This window comes from Zootermopsis nevadensis, unplaced genomic scaffold (genome assembly GCF_977971745.1).
Source record: "Zootermopsis nevadensis isolate Lab colony 2312 unplaced genomic scaffold, Znev_1.0 Znev_ptg000023l, whole genome shotgun sequence".
NCBI classification, from domain to species: domain Eukaryota; kingdom Metazoa; phylum Arthropoda; class Insecta; order Blattodea; family Termopsidae; genus Zootermopsis; species Zootermopsis nevadensis.
Genome location: NW_028259155.1, coordinates 7,973,788 through 7,989,719, shown reverse-complemented (window position 1 = coordinate 7,989,719; position 15,932 = coordinate 7,973,788). Strand labels below are relative to the sequence as shown.

The window sequence follows — 15,932 nt, the reverse complement described above, 5'->3', positions numbered from 1 at the left end:
GTTTTTATACGCGCAGTCTGGAAACCTTTCAATCGCACCTCGTATGTACATGAAAACCTTGTTTTCATGCTTATACTCTGTTTTAGAGGCAAGTAAAGTAAAGTTTGTCCCGCTATGCGCCATGTAGGCGCTTGGGGTGAGAGGAGGTATAGCTCCTCCCTTCCTTGACCTCGGCACTAGATGGGGGTGAGTGGTTAGGTAGAGGTACGATGTATATATAACAAAACAAACCAAAATGTAAAGTATTCATAACCCTTGAATTCCATTCTCTTTAAAAGCATAACTTAAATTATTAAGTGAGGTCATGATGAGATTTATGGTCTCTAATTTAATTACTTTTCACGCTCGGTGCTTTATAACAAACCATCGTCTTATGAATTGTAGATATAATAGACAGACTAATGAATTAATTTATATCTTAATTGCGTCATGTTTGTGTTTTATTGATACAATATTTTTATTTTCCGTCTATACACAAACTTAAAATAATGTTGTTTAAAATTATCTAAAATTATAACATTCTCAGTAGACACTGCATCTTGTTACATTTTTTGTATCGACGACATGTTTCAATGTGTATCACATCATCATCAGGTCTATCAATTTTAATATATTTTAAAAACTGTAGTACATTTTGCGTTGTGTTTATTGATTATTTTAATTTGTTTAATTTTAAGTTTTTTGTCTCTTCCTTTTGGTTTGGAGGTTGTACTTGGATGTTTTATATCGGGTTGTAATTGATGTGTTGTGTGTCCGATATTAAGAGACGGTAAACTGCAGTTTACCGTCTCTTGAAACATGTCGTCGATACCGTCTCTTGAAACATGTCGTCGATACAAAAAATGTAACAAGATGCAGTGTCTACTGAGAATGTTATAATTTTAGATAATTTTAAACAACATTATTTTAAGTTTGTGTATAGACGGAAAATAAAAATATTGTATTAATGAATTAATGTTTTTGCCACTGATGATGACCTCTTGAAGTCGAAACGTGTTTGGCACTAAGTGTTTTTCAAAGTATAAACGGTTTTGTTTGTATGCATGATTTTATGTATTTTAAATAAATATTCAACACTGTAAAGTATGCAATGTTTATTATTTTTTAGATCAGAATTTGGAATGAAACTTATCTTCAGGGCAAGACAGCTAAAAGAATTAAAAAAAAACAGTAAATCATATAGGAAAACATTCTCACTCTGACATTTCTGGTCAAGAAATTGAAAGATTAATGTTGTACAAACACATCCACATGAATTTTCAATAATATCAGAAAACATTTGTGCCCAAAGCCATTAATTATAAAATTTTCAATGACACCATTCTATGAATATCTTTATGCGCAGAGTTCAACATCGAACTCACCCGATAAACAATTCAGATATTCATCAATGATGGAGATGAACACAGAGCAGCGATGCCTCTCCAGTAACTGGAGAATCGATATCTGAGCGGCCGCACACAAGTTCAGCTTCGATGACAGAGCAGACGAAGACATGAGGTAGAAAAGTCTACCCAGAAGCCACGTAGTGAAAGCTACAGACAAAAGCAGTTCACATGTTCACACACAGACAAGTCTCACTATTAAGCCCATAAAATGGAGTGCACATTTATAGCAATATCACAAACAAACAAATATTTTGACTACTTAATGGTAGAAATGTTAACTGGTAACTGGGGTATTGAAAACAAGCAGGCAGATAACGTGGGAAGCCACCTTGCTGTGGTGAAACTTTCTTCTTTATACTTTTCATGCTCCTATGTGGACCATAGGGGCCTCCTTTCAGAGATTTATTTAATCTATTTAGACATTTGGTAGAACTGCTTGGACGAGTGATCAGCCCATCGCAAGGCCTCCACCTGTACACAGGACAACACAACACAGAAAGACGCAGACAAACATCTGTGCCTTCAGTCGGATTCGAACCCAAGGTCCCAATGTCCAAGTGCACGAGGCCCACGCCTCTCATCGCGTGGTGAAACTGATTTCTGATAGATAATCCAAAACTGATGTTCTGTATCAGCAGACATGAGATTAAAACCCCACACAGGACTGATATAGAATTTCTGGAAAGTGGGCCAATCAAAGAGGAAGGATGAGGAGCAAAGGTCTCGACCAATAGGGAGTCTCCAAGCTCAGTCATGATAGCGGCAGCATGTTTCTCCAAAACAGAGGAATCTGGTTACACGTCTACATGGTGCCAAAACCAAAAACATCATCATCCTCATTGCAGTGAAAACCCTAACCCTCATATCCAATTTTCTGTTCACACTTCAGTTTCTTTTATATGATATTTCATGGCTTGAATTTCCATGTCTATGTTTTATGTTACACACCTGTGTACTGCTCTGCAGTTTGTTGGTCTCTTTTAGTCGGTATAAACACATCCTTGTATCCATTACAAATATTGATAACAGAGTCCAGTAGACCACTCACACTAGTTACAGAACTGTCGAGATCATTGTAGACGGATTTCATCGGCATATGCATCATTACCCACACTTTTATGCATGCCGGTGGTCCAGGTTTAGTAATCCAGCAATCCCTACACACAAACACAGAAATTGTCAACTCACTTAGTATCAGTTCAAATCCTATCGAAATTAGCAAGACATGTACGAGGCGCGTCCCAAAAGTAAGTTTCCCTGGGGCCGTTTACAGAAACAAAACACAATTTCATGGAAATATTTATTGCAACAGATACAGCAAGTGTCCAGCTATTTTTCAACATATTCGCCACCGGAATTGAGACATTTGTCATACCGTGGGACCAACTTTTGAATACCTGTGTCGTAGAAGTCTGCCGCCTGGGATTGGAACCACTGTGTGACAACCATCTCCGCCTCTCTGTCATTCTCAAAACGCTGACGCTGACCGGACAGGAATTTCTTGAGGTGTAGGAAAAGATGGAAATCACTGGGAGCGAGGTCCGGGCTGTAGGGTGAATGATTAAACACCTCCCAGCTGAACTCCTGCAGGAGACTTGCTGTCCGTCGAGCCGTGTGCGGCCTAGCGTTATCACTGACCGCACTTCACAGTCGGCGGGAGCTGGAATAAGAACCTCCATCTTCAACAGCTGCAACGATGCTACTGTGAGAACGCGGGAAGTGCCGTTAGTGCATGCGCCATGCTACGTCATTGCTCTATCACGTATGCACAGTCGCTTCGCGTAATATAAGGTTTGCTAGCTGTGGGACGAGTGGGAAACTTACTTTTGGGACGCGCCTCGTAATAAGTCTGATTAAACTTATGAGTGTTACATCTATATAAACAATTTATCAGTTTTCTTGAACTGCCACTTCATGGACACTATTACGCCAACTTTTCGGCGCATCCACAACTATGTCTTCCTTAAATGTCCTGTTTGATGCAATAGAATATAATCCTACACGGTTCATGATCCTGAATGTGACATATCTTTCATTATACACTGCCTTAAATTACTCAAGACAGTGAAGTAATTTAGATTAAGTCAAAGCATCAAATCTTTCATTATTCAAAGTCCAAATTTCACTTACATTCCCATGTGGACCATATGTTCTTCATCTCTTTCAGAATCCTCCATATCTGCCAAAACAAAAATACATAAAATTAATATATAAATGAAGATTGCTGTCTTCTGGATTGTTGCGCCGTATAGTCTGGTAGATGTCCATCTACGTTTCAGAGGTCCATTCTGCCTCCATCATCTGGGCGATGAAAAATCCATGCGAGCGGAAAGTGCCAGGTTTTTAGGGAGTAAGGAGTAGCCTAAACCTAACCAGTGGGGAGTGGTGTCAGAATTAGGCAAGGGGGTGGGAACCAAGAGGAGTGTGTGGGCATGTCGTAGTGTGTGTAAGAGTCTCTTAGTCCCCACTGGTTAGGATTAGGATACTCCTTTCATTGCCCAGTCCCCAAAAACCTAGCACTTTCCGCTCGCATGGCTTTTTCATCGCCCTGATGATGGAGACAGCATGGACATCTGAAACGTTTGTGGACATCTACAAGACTACATGGTGCAACAACCCAGAAGACAGCAATCTTCAGACTCACCACCATGAAAACCTCAAATCATATATGAATATATAAATGCTGAATAAAAACTGATTGACTTTATCCACATATCTGCATAACGAGTAAGAACCAATAATGTCATGATTGCCTGTTTCCCTTCCTCAAGGAACAAGAATAGTTATAAAACCCCCATTTTAACAGATTGATTTCCACAAAATTTGGTATGAACATCAAGCCAGTCTAGGCCACCCCAATATTATACATTGACTGTACTTATCTTATTCTTATTTCATTGTCTAAATGATATTACCAAGACATGAGACTAAACAATGACAGGTATAATTATCCAGCTAAGTTACCTGCTAAAAATAATGATATAAAGGTGACCCTGAAGATGGAAGTGATACGCTCCTCCAAACACTGGCAACCACATACAAGACTGCATGGTGTCACAACCCAGTATCCACAACTGATACAGTTTATAGTTATCAGCTGATCAAATAATACCCAATTTTGAAATGTTTACCACATAGGCCCAATTAAAAATTATTTTCAAAACGTTTTTGCAAACCTGACAAACAACAGGTAACAAGAACAATATTCACATTTAGGCTATAACACACTTGGATTATCTAAATTACAACAACTTATAAATCTTTGAAGGTGGCTGTCTTCTGGGTTGTGGCGCCGTGTAGCTTGGTAGAAGTTACCGACGTTGTAGAGGTGTCAGTAAGATTCTGTCAGACTACAAAGCACTATAACCCACAATGTGCTGCCGTGGGAACCTAAAATCCCACTTAAAACCTTCATTTATACCACATACACCAATGGCAGGATGCATCCATGATATTAACATTCCTGATCTGCTTAGTAATGAAAGTTATTATGCTATTAGGGAGTCCTGAACAAACAATGCAACGGTTTAACATATCAACAGACCACAATTATCTGCTGTTGAAGCAAAATAAAAATAGGTTATACAAATAAAATACAAAAGTACTAAATTATTTAAGTCACATACCAAATAATAACCACAACCACCAAAGTCAACGAATAAAACATCACATCTTCCCTAGCGTCAAATATCACACAATCAATCACGGCTTACTACATGTGCACAGAACTCCTAATGTCGTCCGCAATTACCGCCAAAAACAGTGGCTGTTATAATCAGACCACAGATGAAAAACCAGTCATCACATTTGCTTCTGTAGAAAATGAGGCTCTCAACGGCAGTATTTACGATGATGGTTGTGGTCTGGATTGTAGTGCCGTGTAGCCTGGAAGAAGTTTAACGACGTTTCGGAAGTACTAGGTGCCTCATCAAGACGATGATGTCTGCGGGAAAGAATTGTACTGCCGAGCCGGCGCAAGCAACTCCCACCCCAGAAGACGAGAAATCCCATCTTACCCCCAAAAGTCAAATACCTCGCAATTCAAAATTTTCTCAAAACGTCCTCACAATTAAGAACACGAAATTACAGACACTTAATTATTAAGCCAAGAGTCGTGAACAAATATATAATAAAAATATGGTGTTACCTGATAGCAGCTTGAGAGCTTATAGTGATAACTACTAGAGAGCTTGTAGTGAAATTAAAAGTAGAATGCTAAACAGTACTCATAATCGTTAGTTCTCACACACAGTGTGAGATACACGTTAGGTAAAGTGTTCATGTAAGTCTTTGTGCAATAACAATAGGATAAACATAATACAAGTCCGTTTTGGAATTCATTCATATTGATGAGATATTAGGTTCTCATGGGTGTCTTCTCGGGGTGTTTCGCCGTGTAGATACTGATCGACGTTTCAGAGATGCTCTTTACTCTGCTGAACTTCAACCATACTTCTTGAAATAATCTTTGGTAACTAGTGCTGCTATCTGACCGCGTTCCTCTTATTTATTAGCAGACGATGAATCAGATTCATATGACGTTACATGAGTGAGTAAGTGCTCTTGAATTCTTATTAATCTTGATAAATGATACATATTGAAATATTATCAACAGGTTCTGTGGTGAGTTATTAAGCGGTCTGTATATTGTGGCATTCATAATAACATTTCTTTGGCGAAAACGTTACTCTAACCCAGTTTACTTCTAGTCAAGTAATTTGTTTTTTTTACAAAAATCTCGCTACATATTTAGCGAAATAGGACCTTTAAAACGATGCTCTTGCAATGAAGCTGTTACGTTTGTTTCACCGAATACAATACCTGGGAATAGGCACTAAACATATAACCTCCACAGTAGATTTTCCTTCTCATGAATACTAGAAGAGTTATGTTAGTTATGAAGTTTTGTAATAACGTATTAGCCCGCAGTTTCTCAAAAAATCAGCGTTTTGCAGTAATTAAACTGGTGTAAAAATGTGATATTTTGTGTCTGTGTAAGCATATAACTAGTGTTTGCTTGGTGTAGATGATACAATTCCAATATTTTTCAGGAATGTAACATCAACTATTAGTTTTGGTTTATCATATTGAATGTAGATTACAAACATATCATCTACTGTACTTGACAACTTTTATCTGAACATTTTAACTGCAGTCCTCAAGGTGTAGATGAAACTTAAAGACAGACAGAACTGAAATTTAATAGCAGAATTAAATTAATTTATGTTGACCTTCAAAATATATGGTTTGTGTGTGGAAAATACGAGATTAGCGGCTTCCAAGGATGTGGAGTGTGGCGTGTGACATTTATTTCTGAAAGGATTTTAAATCAACATTAAAGACATAAGTTTAAAATTCAGCATTGATGGAAATTATGAAAAGGACTCAGAAATGATGAATACCAATGAATTCTTTAATTACAAAGCCATACAAACTCCATTTATTTCTTAATGTGTTTGACTGTTCCTCCTACCAACATCACATCACACAAATAACAAGAACAGAATGTGTGTGAATGCGATTATCAGCAGTATTTGCTTAAATTTGGATAGAAATCATGTCTTTGTTATTGCTTTCCCTTCCAGAAAATGAGAGGATAATACCTTAAAGCATGACCACTTTCTGACTTGTCCTTCTCCTTGTACCGTGTCAACTTGACAGTGTGTGTGCGTCCACAGGTCAACCTTAAGAGGCCATTTTGTGTAATGTTTTTATGTACACAGTGAATCATTTAACCTGATGGAACATCCCTAATAGGTCCATTATAGAAGTTTCTACAATATTTTTAGTTTGTTTCTCACATTAAAAACAGATTCATATACATAATGACTGAAACTTTATTATTTCTTGATGCCATTTGTTAAAAAATGTAATTGTAAAATATGTATTACAGTTTGTGCCAGTTGTGATCTTAGCAGGTTGCTACCATACAACATTGCTGCTTTTCATTTGATAGTACACAATCTCTGTCTCTCTGAAAATAATGTAAGAAACAAATAAGTAGAGCCTGGTCCAAAAAATTTGAAACACAAATGGAGTACTGTCAAGTTCTGTCCTTTGATAATTTGTCTGTGATTTACCACACACACACAGTCAGCTAGTTTCAGCATTTATTGTAGCCTTCTAGTAGTTACAAATCCACCTTGAAAATTTCAATCTGATAAAGATTCACTGAAACACCCATATTAAGTGAGAATATCTTTTCCAGAATTTGCAGTGTGTAAGTTTATCACTTCTGTGATTACTATTTCAGTGTCTTTTTGATTGCTGCTTTATAAGACAACCAAGTTTCTCGGTTGTGAAATCTGTTTTCAATTTGGTGAAGCAAAATGGCACGTCACTGAAATGTTATAAAAAAATTTAATAGCATTATTTCTGACTGTGCACTGAAACACTTATCTCATTCCTGGTACAATCTGATTCAAGAGTGCTTTGAATAAAATCTGCAGTGTGAAAGTTTATTCCCTTTTCCGCAAGATGCTCCCATCCACTTTGACGTTCACAGCGCATCGCGAGAAACAAAGAACTGGAGTACAGTAACCCAGGTCCCTAATACTGTATATTCATCAATGAATTTACTATATGAAGAGCCGATAACACCGGGCTCGCCGTAGAAATAGGCTTACATTTAATATCTTTTCTGTCCATCTACTGTTAAAAAACCCCATTCCCTATTTCCTACATGTGGCCGTAAGTTTTGGTTTGGGGTTCAATCATAAATTTTGAGGCCAAAAGAAAATTTGGGAAATACAGATTAAGTACAACTAAAGTAAATGACCACAGACTGGTATTCAAGGTTAACAATAAATGTTTGTTTTAAATTCTAGGCTGATGAGTTTAATGATTAGCCACCCATGTGATTTGCACCTTGGTTGCTGCCATGGCATCCTATGGGCCAGTAGAGGATCCTTTTGAAGATGACATAGTATTTGACCAAGCTGGATTACTTAACAGTGCAGCTAAAATGAACACTGCAATACGAAGGGTCTCTAGTGGCAAATGTGCACTGTTTGCAAAAACTCTAGGACTATGTGGAGCTTTTTTTGGCCTGGTAAGACTTGACTCGTGAAAAGTTATTTTCCTTCTTCTTCTTCTTCTATGGCGCAACAGCCCGAAGTCGAGCCTTGGCCTCTTCCTATGTGGGAGGGTTTCTTTTAAGACTTGAGGTTCTCACAGCGGTGAGTATGAAGATTTCCGTCTTCTTGGTTGTTGCGCTGTGTAGTCTGGTCGATGTTAACCAACGTTTCAGAGGTCATACTGCCTCCGTCATCAGAGTATGAAGATTTCCGTCTTCTGGGTTGTTGCGCTGTGTAGTCTGGTCGATGTTAACCAACGTTTCAGAGGTCATACTGCCTCCGTCATCAGGGCGATGAGTATGATGACGGAGGCAGTATGACCTCTGAAACGTTGGTTAACATCGACCAGACTACACAGCGCAACAACCCAGAAGACGGAAATCTTCAGGGTTTCTTTTGTTTTTGAAGTGTGCATCTCTGAGTGGTGAGTGATCAGCCCACTGCATCTGCACAGTTTCCCCTCAATCCTGATTAGTCTGTCAGAGCCATCTGGTAGTGAATCAGGAGAGACTTGGGTAAGAAATGGCCACTGAATTTTGCTTACGAAACATCTCGTTCATGCCGTAAATCTACGACATGGGACCGCCAGCTTTACTTACCCTCCGAAGGAAGTTGTGCTACAGATTTTTATCACCCTTAAAAATGCATCGGTCTCGGCTGGGTCTGAACCCTCGAACCTCGGGTCCAGTGGCGAGCGGTCTAACCACTAATGCACCGAGGGCAACTTCATGAAAAATGTACTGGGATTCAAAACTATCCCACCTACTTTCAGTAGGCCTGATCTCATTGTGACTTTCTCCACTCACGTCTCCCTCCTTGATGATGATAAGCCAACATGCAACAGTCATGCAACTATTTTCACTTATAAACAGTTTATTTTTCTGTCCTAGCACCCTAACAATCATAATCTTCTTAAAAATGAGAATTACATAACTTAGTACCATTTCATATTGATACACATTAGTCTGACCTGAAATTAGATATAAAGTAGTAAGGCACTTACAACCTTCAAATTAAGTGTTACATGAAGCATTATTCTACACTTTTTCATTTTAAATGTATTATTTCAGGGATTATGCATAGCTATTCCTGGTCCAGCTTTTCTGTCACCAATAACAGAACTGCAAGCAGATAAATCACCGGTTTCAAGAATTTATGCTGCGAGATCTTCTGGTTACTTGATTGGCTCAATTATAGGTATATACAGTTTGTCAACATATAGTCACTAAACCTGTTATATAATTTTGAGGATAAGACTTGTTTCTCTCTATTGTAAAAATATAACGTCAAGGGTTCATGATACGACATGCAACGTTTCATCACAAAATGAAGTTCAAAATACCCAGATGTTAATTATCTACCACCATACGAGACATCGTGTTCAGATGCTAACATTTCCATAGTGTCTCTTGACTGTACACAATATGCCAATAAACTGAATCAACACTGTAAATGCTGCTATGTCATACTTAATTTTAGGTAGAGACAAGAAATGAGTGATAAAAGATTCTAAAATTATTTATAAACTGCTCTCCTGACTATATTTATAAATTTTGGGCCAAAGAGATTTATAAGATATTGTAGGTGCGTCATATTGTGATTTTATTTAAAAATAGTATTAAAATATATTAAAATTGTCCGTCAATCACAATAAAGTAATATAAGATAATTAAATGGTTAAAATATTATCCTTTGTTCCGTATCGAGTACTCGATTTACATATGGAACATTTTTCGACATGTTTCGGCTTTCGTAGAGCCGTCATCAGGTGTATGTTATAAACTCTTTATTCAATTGCTAATTTTTAATTTTCTTGTCATTTTCTTCGTTTTTCCGCCTTTCACCCACTAACACCGCAGTCAGTAACCAACCTCGCTCCGATACGATGTACTTCTGATCTCTCCTCTTACAACTTCGATATTACTTCTCTGACCAATATACGCAGCATTAACATCACTCTGACAATACAATTGTATCAATGATATATAACACAACAACAAATGTTGATACAATGTGAAAAACGAAGAAGTGATACAAAAATTAAAAATTAGTAATTGAATTAAGAGTTTATAACATACACCTGATGACGGCTCCATGAAAGCCGAAACATGTCGAAAATGTTCCATATGTAAATCGAGTACTCGATACGGAACAAAGGATAATATTTTAACCATTTAATTATCTTATATTACTTTATTGTGATTGACGGACAATTTTAATATATTTTAATACTATTTTTAAAGATTTTTATGTTGCATTTTGTAGTAATGTTGCTGTCCTGTGAACTTGGTGCTGGCAGCAGAAATGTTCATCTTCTTTACGCAGGACTCCTTAATGGCATTATGTGTCTCAGCGGTTACTCTGGAGACTACCCCCGCGGCTACCGAGATTGTTTTGGGACGTTTGAATAAGCTTATACTAAAGAAATTATTAATGGATTCGTATATGGTCACTCACCAAGAGTTTTAACAGCAACACAGTTTTAACTAAACTGATTTTGTTGTTGTTATTGTTATTATCCAATCTCTTCACCACTTTATGGGGTCTGTACTTCCATGTACCCGAGACAGACCTTGTCCCTAAGGTACATAGGGCAGCAGCTATTTCTGGGATAAATATTGTTTTTAGCAAGTGCAACATGTATTATATAATTTCATTTTATGAAAGCGTCTTTCGGATGATGTATTCAGTCCCCAAAATGGCGGTCTTCTGCAGTTATTATTATTATTATTATTATTCACATTTGCAGGCGGAATCTTGTTTGATCACTTCAACCGACTGTTCCTTCTCTTCGTTAGTCTCCTTCTGACAGCTATATTTATCACAGCCACCCCTTGGTGTAATGTATTGTGGCTGCTCGAGGCATGCATGGTGTTCCTTGGTATGACAATGGGCTTTCTGGACACAGGTAATAAAAGTCTAAACTGAGGAATGAATGGCTTAAATATCAGTTTAATCTTTGTTACAAGAAAATTGTTCCCCATCTTACTAGTGTGACAATGTCAGAAATCAGTATTCTATGCCGTCTCCCAGAAGTCTGTATAAATATTAGTACTGACGCTATGGAAGAGATCATGCCAGAACTTGCACAGTCATCGTGGCTGTGCCATCATAAGGCATGATTCAGAGACGAACACATATATCGCTGGGCCACGTGTAACGGGCAGGAAAAGAAAAATTTTCAGGAGAAAAAACAAATACAGGATTCGAAATAAAATACTGAAAAATAGCATAACATTTTATGTTCTGTCAGCATAACCAGAATTTTGAAATTCTTTGCAAACATTTTTGTTGAAGATGGCTGTCTTCTGGTTTGTTGCACCATGTGGTCTGGTAGAAGTCGACTGTTTACCAACTCATCACCCTGACGATAAAGAATAAAAGCACCTCTAAAACGTCTGCCGCACTACATGTCGCCACAACCCAGAAGACAGAAATGTTCATGTTTGCTGCTATGAGAACCTGAGATCTCACATTTATTAATATAATTATTAAACTGTTCTGTGAAGATTAACTTTTCATTACTCCTGGAGGCTTCGCAGTAGTGGATAAATAAAGTTTGTTATTGTTTCTCGAAATTACTATCCTAATCAACAAGTTTGTTCTATCATGTTGGTCAATTCCTCATTATGATGAAAATCTGTTCGAAATGAATTTCAAAATGGCATATCACACATACTGTGAATTTCTTCAGGGATTCATATGTTCAGATCTACTTAATTCTCTTATCTGGAACAATCAATGTTTCCTATCCTGCTGAAAACAAGAGATGGTTCTGTTGGAGAACATTCTGAGGGTTTTATGTACAAGTTAACTGCAGCTAAAGATTGGGGGGGGGGGGGGGGGGGGGGAACCAGACTTGAAATTATGTAACTTTTATTCTTTGAAATTCTGAGGCACAAGATTTTTTTATAAAGTGTATTTATGAGAATTTACTGATAAATGTACTGCCTGGTCCATATTTTTCAGGTGGCAATGTTCTTTGTTTGGATTTGTGGGGAAGAAATAGTGGTCCATTCATGCAAGCCCTGCACTTCAGTTTTGGTCTTGGAGCCTTCGTTGCACCGCTGCTGGCAGCACCTTTCCTACAACCTTCCACCACTACTGTCCCTTTCCAAGTTTCAGATCCTAATGCAACAGGGGTAGAGCGTGGGAAGAGATACATTTCACAAGATGAGCAGAACATCACGGGAGTAATTAATAATAATTTGGAGCCTCTGAACAACAGTTTCCTTGAATTTACTACGAAGTCGTTAGATGACGACGTCTCCAGAACTTCAGATGTTATGATTCCAGTGATCCCTGCAAGTACAATTTCTAATCTACAATCAGTTGAAGTTGATGCAGCAGATGGCTTTGGTGCAAATGAAACAACTGTCCAACCAATTGCAACAACGCACAGAGTGCCAAAACGGAAACCATCCAAAACGAACGCGAGTTCACTCGGTAATAAAAATTGGGACAGTGTTCATGTAGGAACTCTACCGAAGGAAGATCTTATACCGCTTGCCTCTGCCTTATCTTCATCCACTGCTACCAGTAAGACGACAAGTGCCACCACAAATACCGTGTTTCCATCTGTATCTCCCGCTTCAGACTCTTATTCTGAACTTCAGCAGGCGTTACTGCCGCAACGAAGTGAAACTGCCGCTCTAGCCGAAGAAACTAATGCAGATACAAATCCTAGTCCACATTCAGTGTATGAAAGCACAGATTTTACTAGATCCTTCGTGAGTAGAAATGAAGGAAGCAATACAGACTACAGTAAAACCAAAATGGTTTCTCTCGTACCCAGTACCAAAAACAATACTGCCGAGTCTTCCGCCCAAAATGTTACAGACAATACAGATTCTGAGCAGACAAAGAATCAACTGCCTATAAATAACAATTCCAATTCCATAAATGTCAGTGGAAGGTCATCTAGTCTGGTAGACGATTCCATAACTGGATCAGGCACCACAGAACAAAGCGTTCCCATAATCAGTCACTCGCAAGTTAAGGCAACTCTTTCATATGAACATTCGCTGGAAACACCAGAAGAATTTGGGACACAGGTCAGGTCATATATGAAATTAAGCACAGATATATCAGAAGAAGGTCAAGGCACTCAGGCATTTATTAAACATACCAGCAGCACGGGGACCGAGGAGCATACGACAGTTTCTAGCACAGAACGGTCGACTTTCTCCTCTGCCAGTTCCACGCTGATTCAGACACTAGATGTGATGGCATCATTACCAGCTGCCCTTCCAGGTGGAAACTCACTTGACAGACATGTCCATCACTCTAAGCCTGTTACGTACGATAACGACACGGAGGTTATTAATTCAGTATTCAACATTGTAGCCAACAGAATAGAAAAGTATGGTTTCAGTAGAGTTCAGTTTACATATCTCATGGTAGGATTATTTGTGTTTGCAATATCACTTGTGTTCTTGGGTTTCTTGTGTCACAATCCTAGAGACCCCAAATCAAAACAAGAGGAGGGACAAAGTACCAAGAAGATATCAAATAGAGCCTTGCATAGTTTGCTAATTACCTTGATGGCAATCTTCTTTCTTCTGTACGTGGGGTTAGAAGTAACATATGGGCAGTTGGTGCTGGCATTTGCCGTGAACAGTGATCTGCAGCTCGCCCAGTCCACCGGACTCATGACCGTCATCGTGTTCTGGGGTTCATTCGCAGCCATGCGCTTCGCCTCCATTTTCTTTTCCAGTGGGTTTGGCCCCATCGTTATGTTGCTATTCAACTTTGTGTTCTGTACCCTTGGAACCGTTCTTCTGTCTGTTATGGGCAGTCACACTGAAACGGCACTGTGGGTAGGAACGGCTCTGCTCGGAATCGGCCTGGCGTCCGTGTTTCCAACGGGCATACTGTGGATTGAACGTTACATCCACGTCTCCAACAAGGTGGCCGCAGCCTTTGTGGTAGGAGCATCTCTAGGGGAGATGGTGTGTCCTGTCGCAGTGTACCAGCTCATGCTGAACCACCCTGCAATGCTGATGTATTCAGCAGCCGTAATAAACGTCCTATGCATTATGACATTCATCGCAATTCGGTGGTTGGCCCTCCGGCTTGGAGAAAAGTACTGTTCGGCAAGCAGCAACGGATATCAACTGGCCAGTCAGGATGAAGAGGAGGACATGATAGATGTATCGCCGACTGGCAGCGTGGTTGATTTACGACACAGCTTCTCCTCAGAGCACAGGGCTTTACTTAATGGAAACCCACATCGGGGGCCTTAGCACCCTTGCCGTTGCCTGCGCATAATGACGGGCGCGGGATGCCTGTTCATGAAGGATTGTAACCTATATCTTCTGTGATATAATACGCTGATTAATGAAGATGAGTACATATTTGTTCTGGTTGAATAAACTTCAGTCCACTGTAAGCTACATAAAAACTATGATGAGCACTAAGCCTTAGAAGAAGGGGCTACGTGTTTTGGGATGTTTCATACGCCACACACAAAACATTTTGTATCAGAGTTTAACATGCAAAGTATAACAAATAACATGACCTGTCAATGATCAACTGTTGATTTTTCTGTCAAGTGATGGAGCACGTGTCAGTACTGCATTATATGACGACCGCAGCATGACGCAAACTGGGCGCATCATGTTAAAACTTTGGCAGGTGTTTGTGGTATAGTTTTGGCCCAGTTATTAATCCAGCTTGCAACTGCTGACAAGTGCCATAATTATAGGTATGACTAACGGCTCAAAGTAAATGTGCATACTTGGTTTATTTTCATATTGTCTCAGTTGTGTAGATAGCAAACCTCTTAATGTTAGAAGATTTCTGGGTTGTTGCGCAGTGTAGTCTGGTCGATGTTAACCAACGTTTCAGAGGTCATACTGCCTCCGTCTTCAGGGCGATGAATGTGCCAATTGAGAGGAGGGGGCTAGGTTTATAGGAATCAGACAGTGAATGGAGTAGCCCCCCTTCCATTCAATTGGCACATTCATCGCCCTGAAGACGGAGGCAGTATGACCTCTGAAACGTTGGTTAACATCAACCAGACTACACAGCGCAACAACCCAGAAGACGGAAATCTTCATACTCACCGCTGTGAAAACCTCAAATCATACACTTAATGTTAACACCCTGCATTGTATATTTGTGTTGTACTGTGTATTCATGTACTCATTTCAAGTGCCATTATTTACAATAAACAGTTTACTCCATTCATAGGGTTTGTTCATTGCATTATGTTACTTTTGAGCAGAATTCTGATTTTGTAATTCGAACAGCATACGTGTTGGCAATTCGTTATAATTAAATTTACTCTCATGTTTCCACTGCTAAAATTTAAAAAAAAGAAACTATCCATATTTTCAATGTATCTACAGTCCACAGACCAGGAGAAAATCCCTGCTAGGAATTCGATATACGCGCATGCGCAAGATTTCGCGGCGAGTGATGACCCATCCTAAAAGCATTCGTTCCACAACCACTGAACGAACAA

The 15,932-nt window shown here is 39.0% G+C and overlaps 2 protein-coding genes across 6 annotated transcripts in view; one reads left to right on the top strand and one right to left on the bottom strand.

Moving 5' to 3' along the window:
- LOC110831919 (serine/threonine-protein kinase ATR) overlaps window positions 1-5,556 on the bottom strand; it is a 54,833-nt gene extending 49,277 nt beyond the window's left edge. The window contains exons 1-4 of one of the 3 annotated variants that reach the window (XM_087354527.1): window positions 5,536-5,556; window positions 3,519-3,567; window positions 2,337-2,545; window positions 1,365-1,535 (exon numbers count right to left, since the gene is read on the bottom strand). In XM_087354527.1, the coding sequence (XP_087210653.1) occupies window positions 1,365-1,535; window positions 2,337-2,545; window positions 3,519-3,565 (427 nt within the window). In that variant the 5' untranslated portion in view covers window positions 3,566-3,567; window positions 5,536-5,556. Of the gene's footprint in view, window positions 1-1,364; window positions 1,536-2,336; window positions 2,546-3,518; window positions 3,568-5,014; window positions 5,347-5,535 lie in introns of those variants that run through there. The other 2 variants (XM_087354526.1, XM_087354528.1) reach the window with 2 other exon arrangements.
- Window positions 5,557-5,856: 300 nt separating this feature from the next.
- LOC110831913 (uncharacterized) lies at window positions 5,857-15,653 on the top strand. Of its 3 annotated transcripts, none has more exons than XM_022068410.2 (5): window positions 5,857-5,941; window positions 8,216-8,439; window positions 9,535-9,661; window positions 11,214-11,372; window positions 12,434-15,653. In XM_022068410.2, exons 2-5 carry the CDS (start codon window positions 8,269-8,271, stop codon window positions 14,707-14,709), a joined length of 2,733 nt encoding a protein of 910 aa, XP_021924102.1. In that variant the 5' UTR covers window positions 5,857-5,941; window positions 8,216-8,268; the 3' UTR covers window positions 14,710-15,653. The 3 variants fall into 3 exon arrangements, with proteins under 3 accessions (XP_021924102.1, XP_021924101.1, XP_021924103.1); XM_022068409.2 differs by having other exon boundaries at window positions 5,875-6,011; XM_022068411.2 differs by having other exon boundaries at window positions 5,921-5,937.
- The last annotated feature ends 279 nt before the right edge of the window (window positions 15,654-15,932 follow it).

What these genes read in the sequence shown, in the direction of transcription:
- LOC110831913 (XM_022068410.2), top strand. Translation starts at nt 8,269, where the DNA reads ATGGCATCCTATGGGCCAGTAGAGGATCCTTTTGAAGATGACATAGTA. An exon ending in GTGGAGCTTTTTTTGGCCTG is followed by an intron (nt 8,440 to 9,534) that starts GTAAGACTTGAC and finishes GTATTATTTCAG; the next exon opens with GGATTATGCATAGCTATTCC. An exon ending in AATGGGCTTTCTGGACACAG is followed by an intron (nt 11,373 to 12,433) that starts GTAATAAAAGTC and finishes CATATTTTTCAG; the next exon opens with GTGGCAATGTTCTTTGTTTG.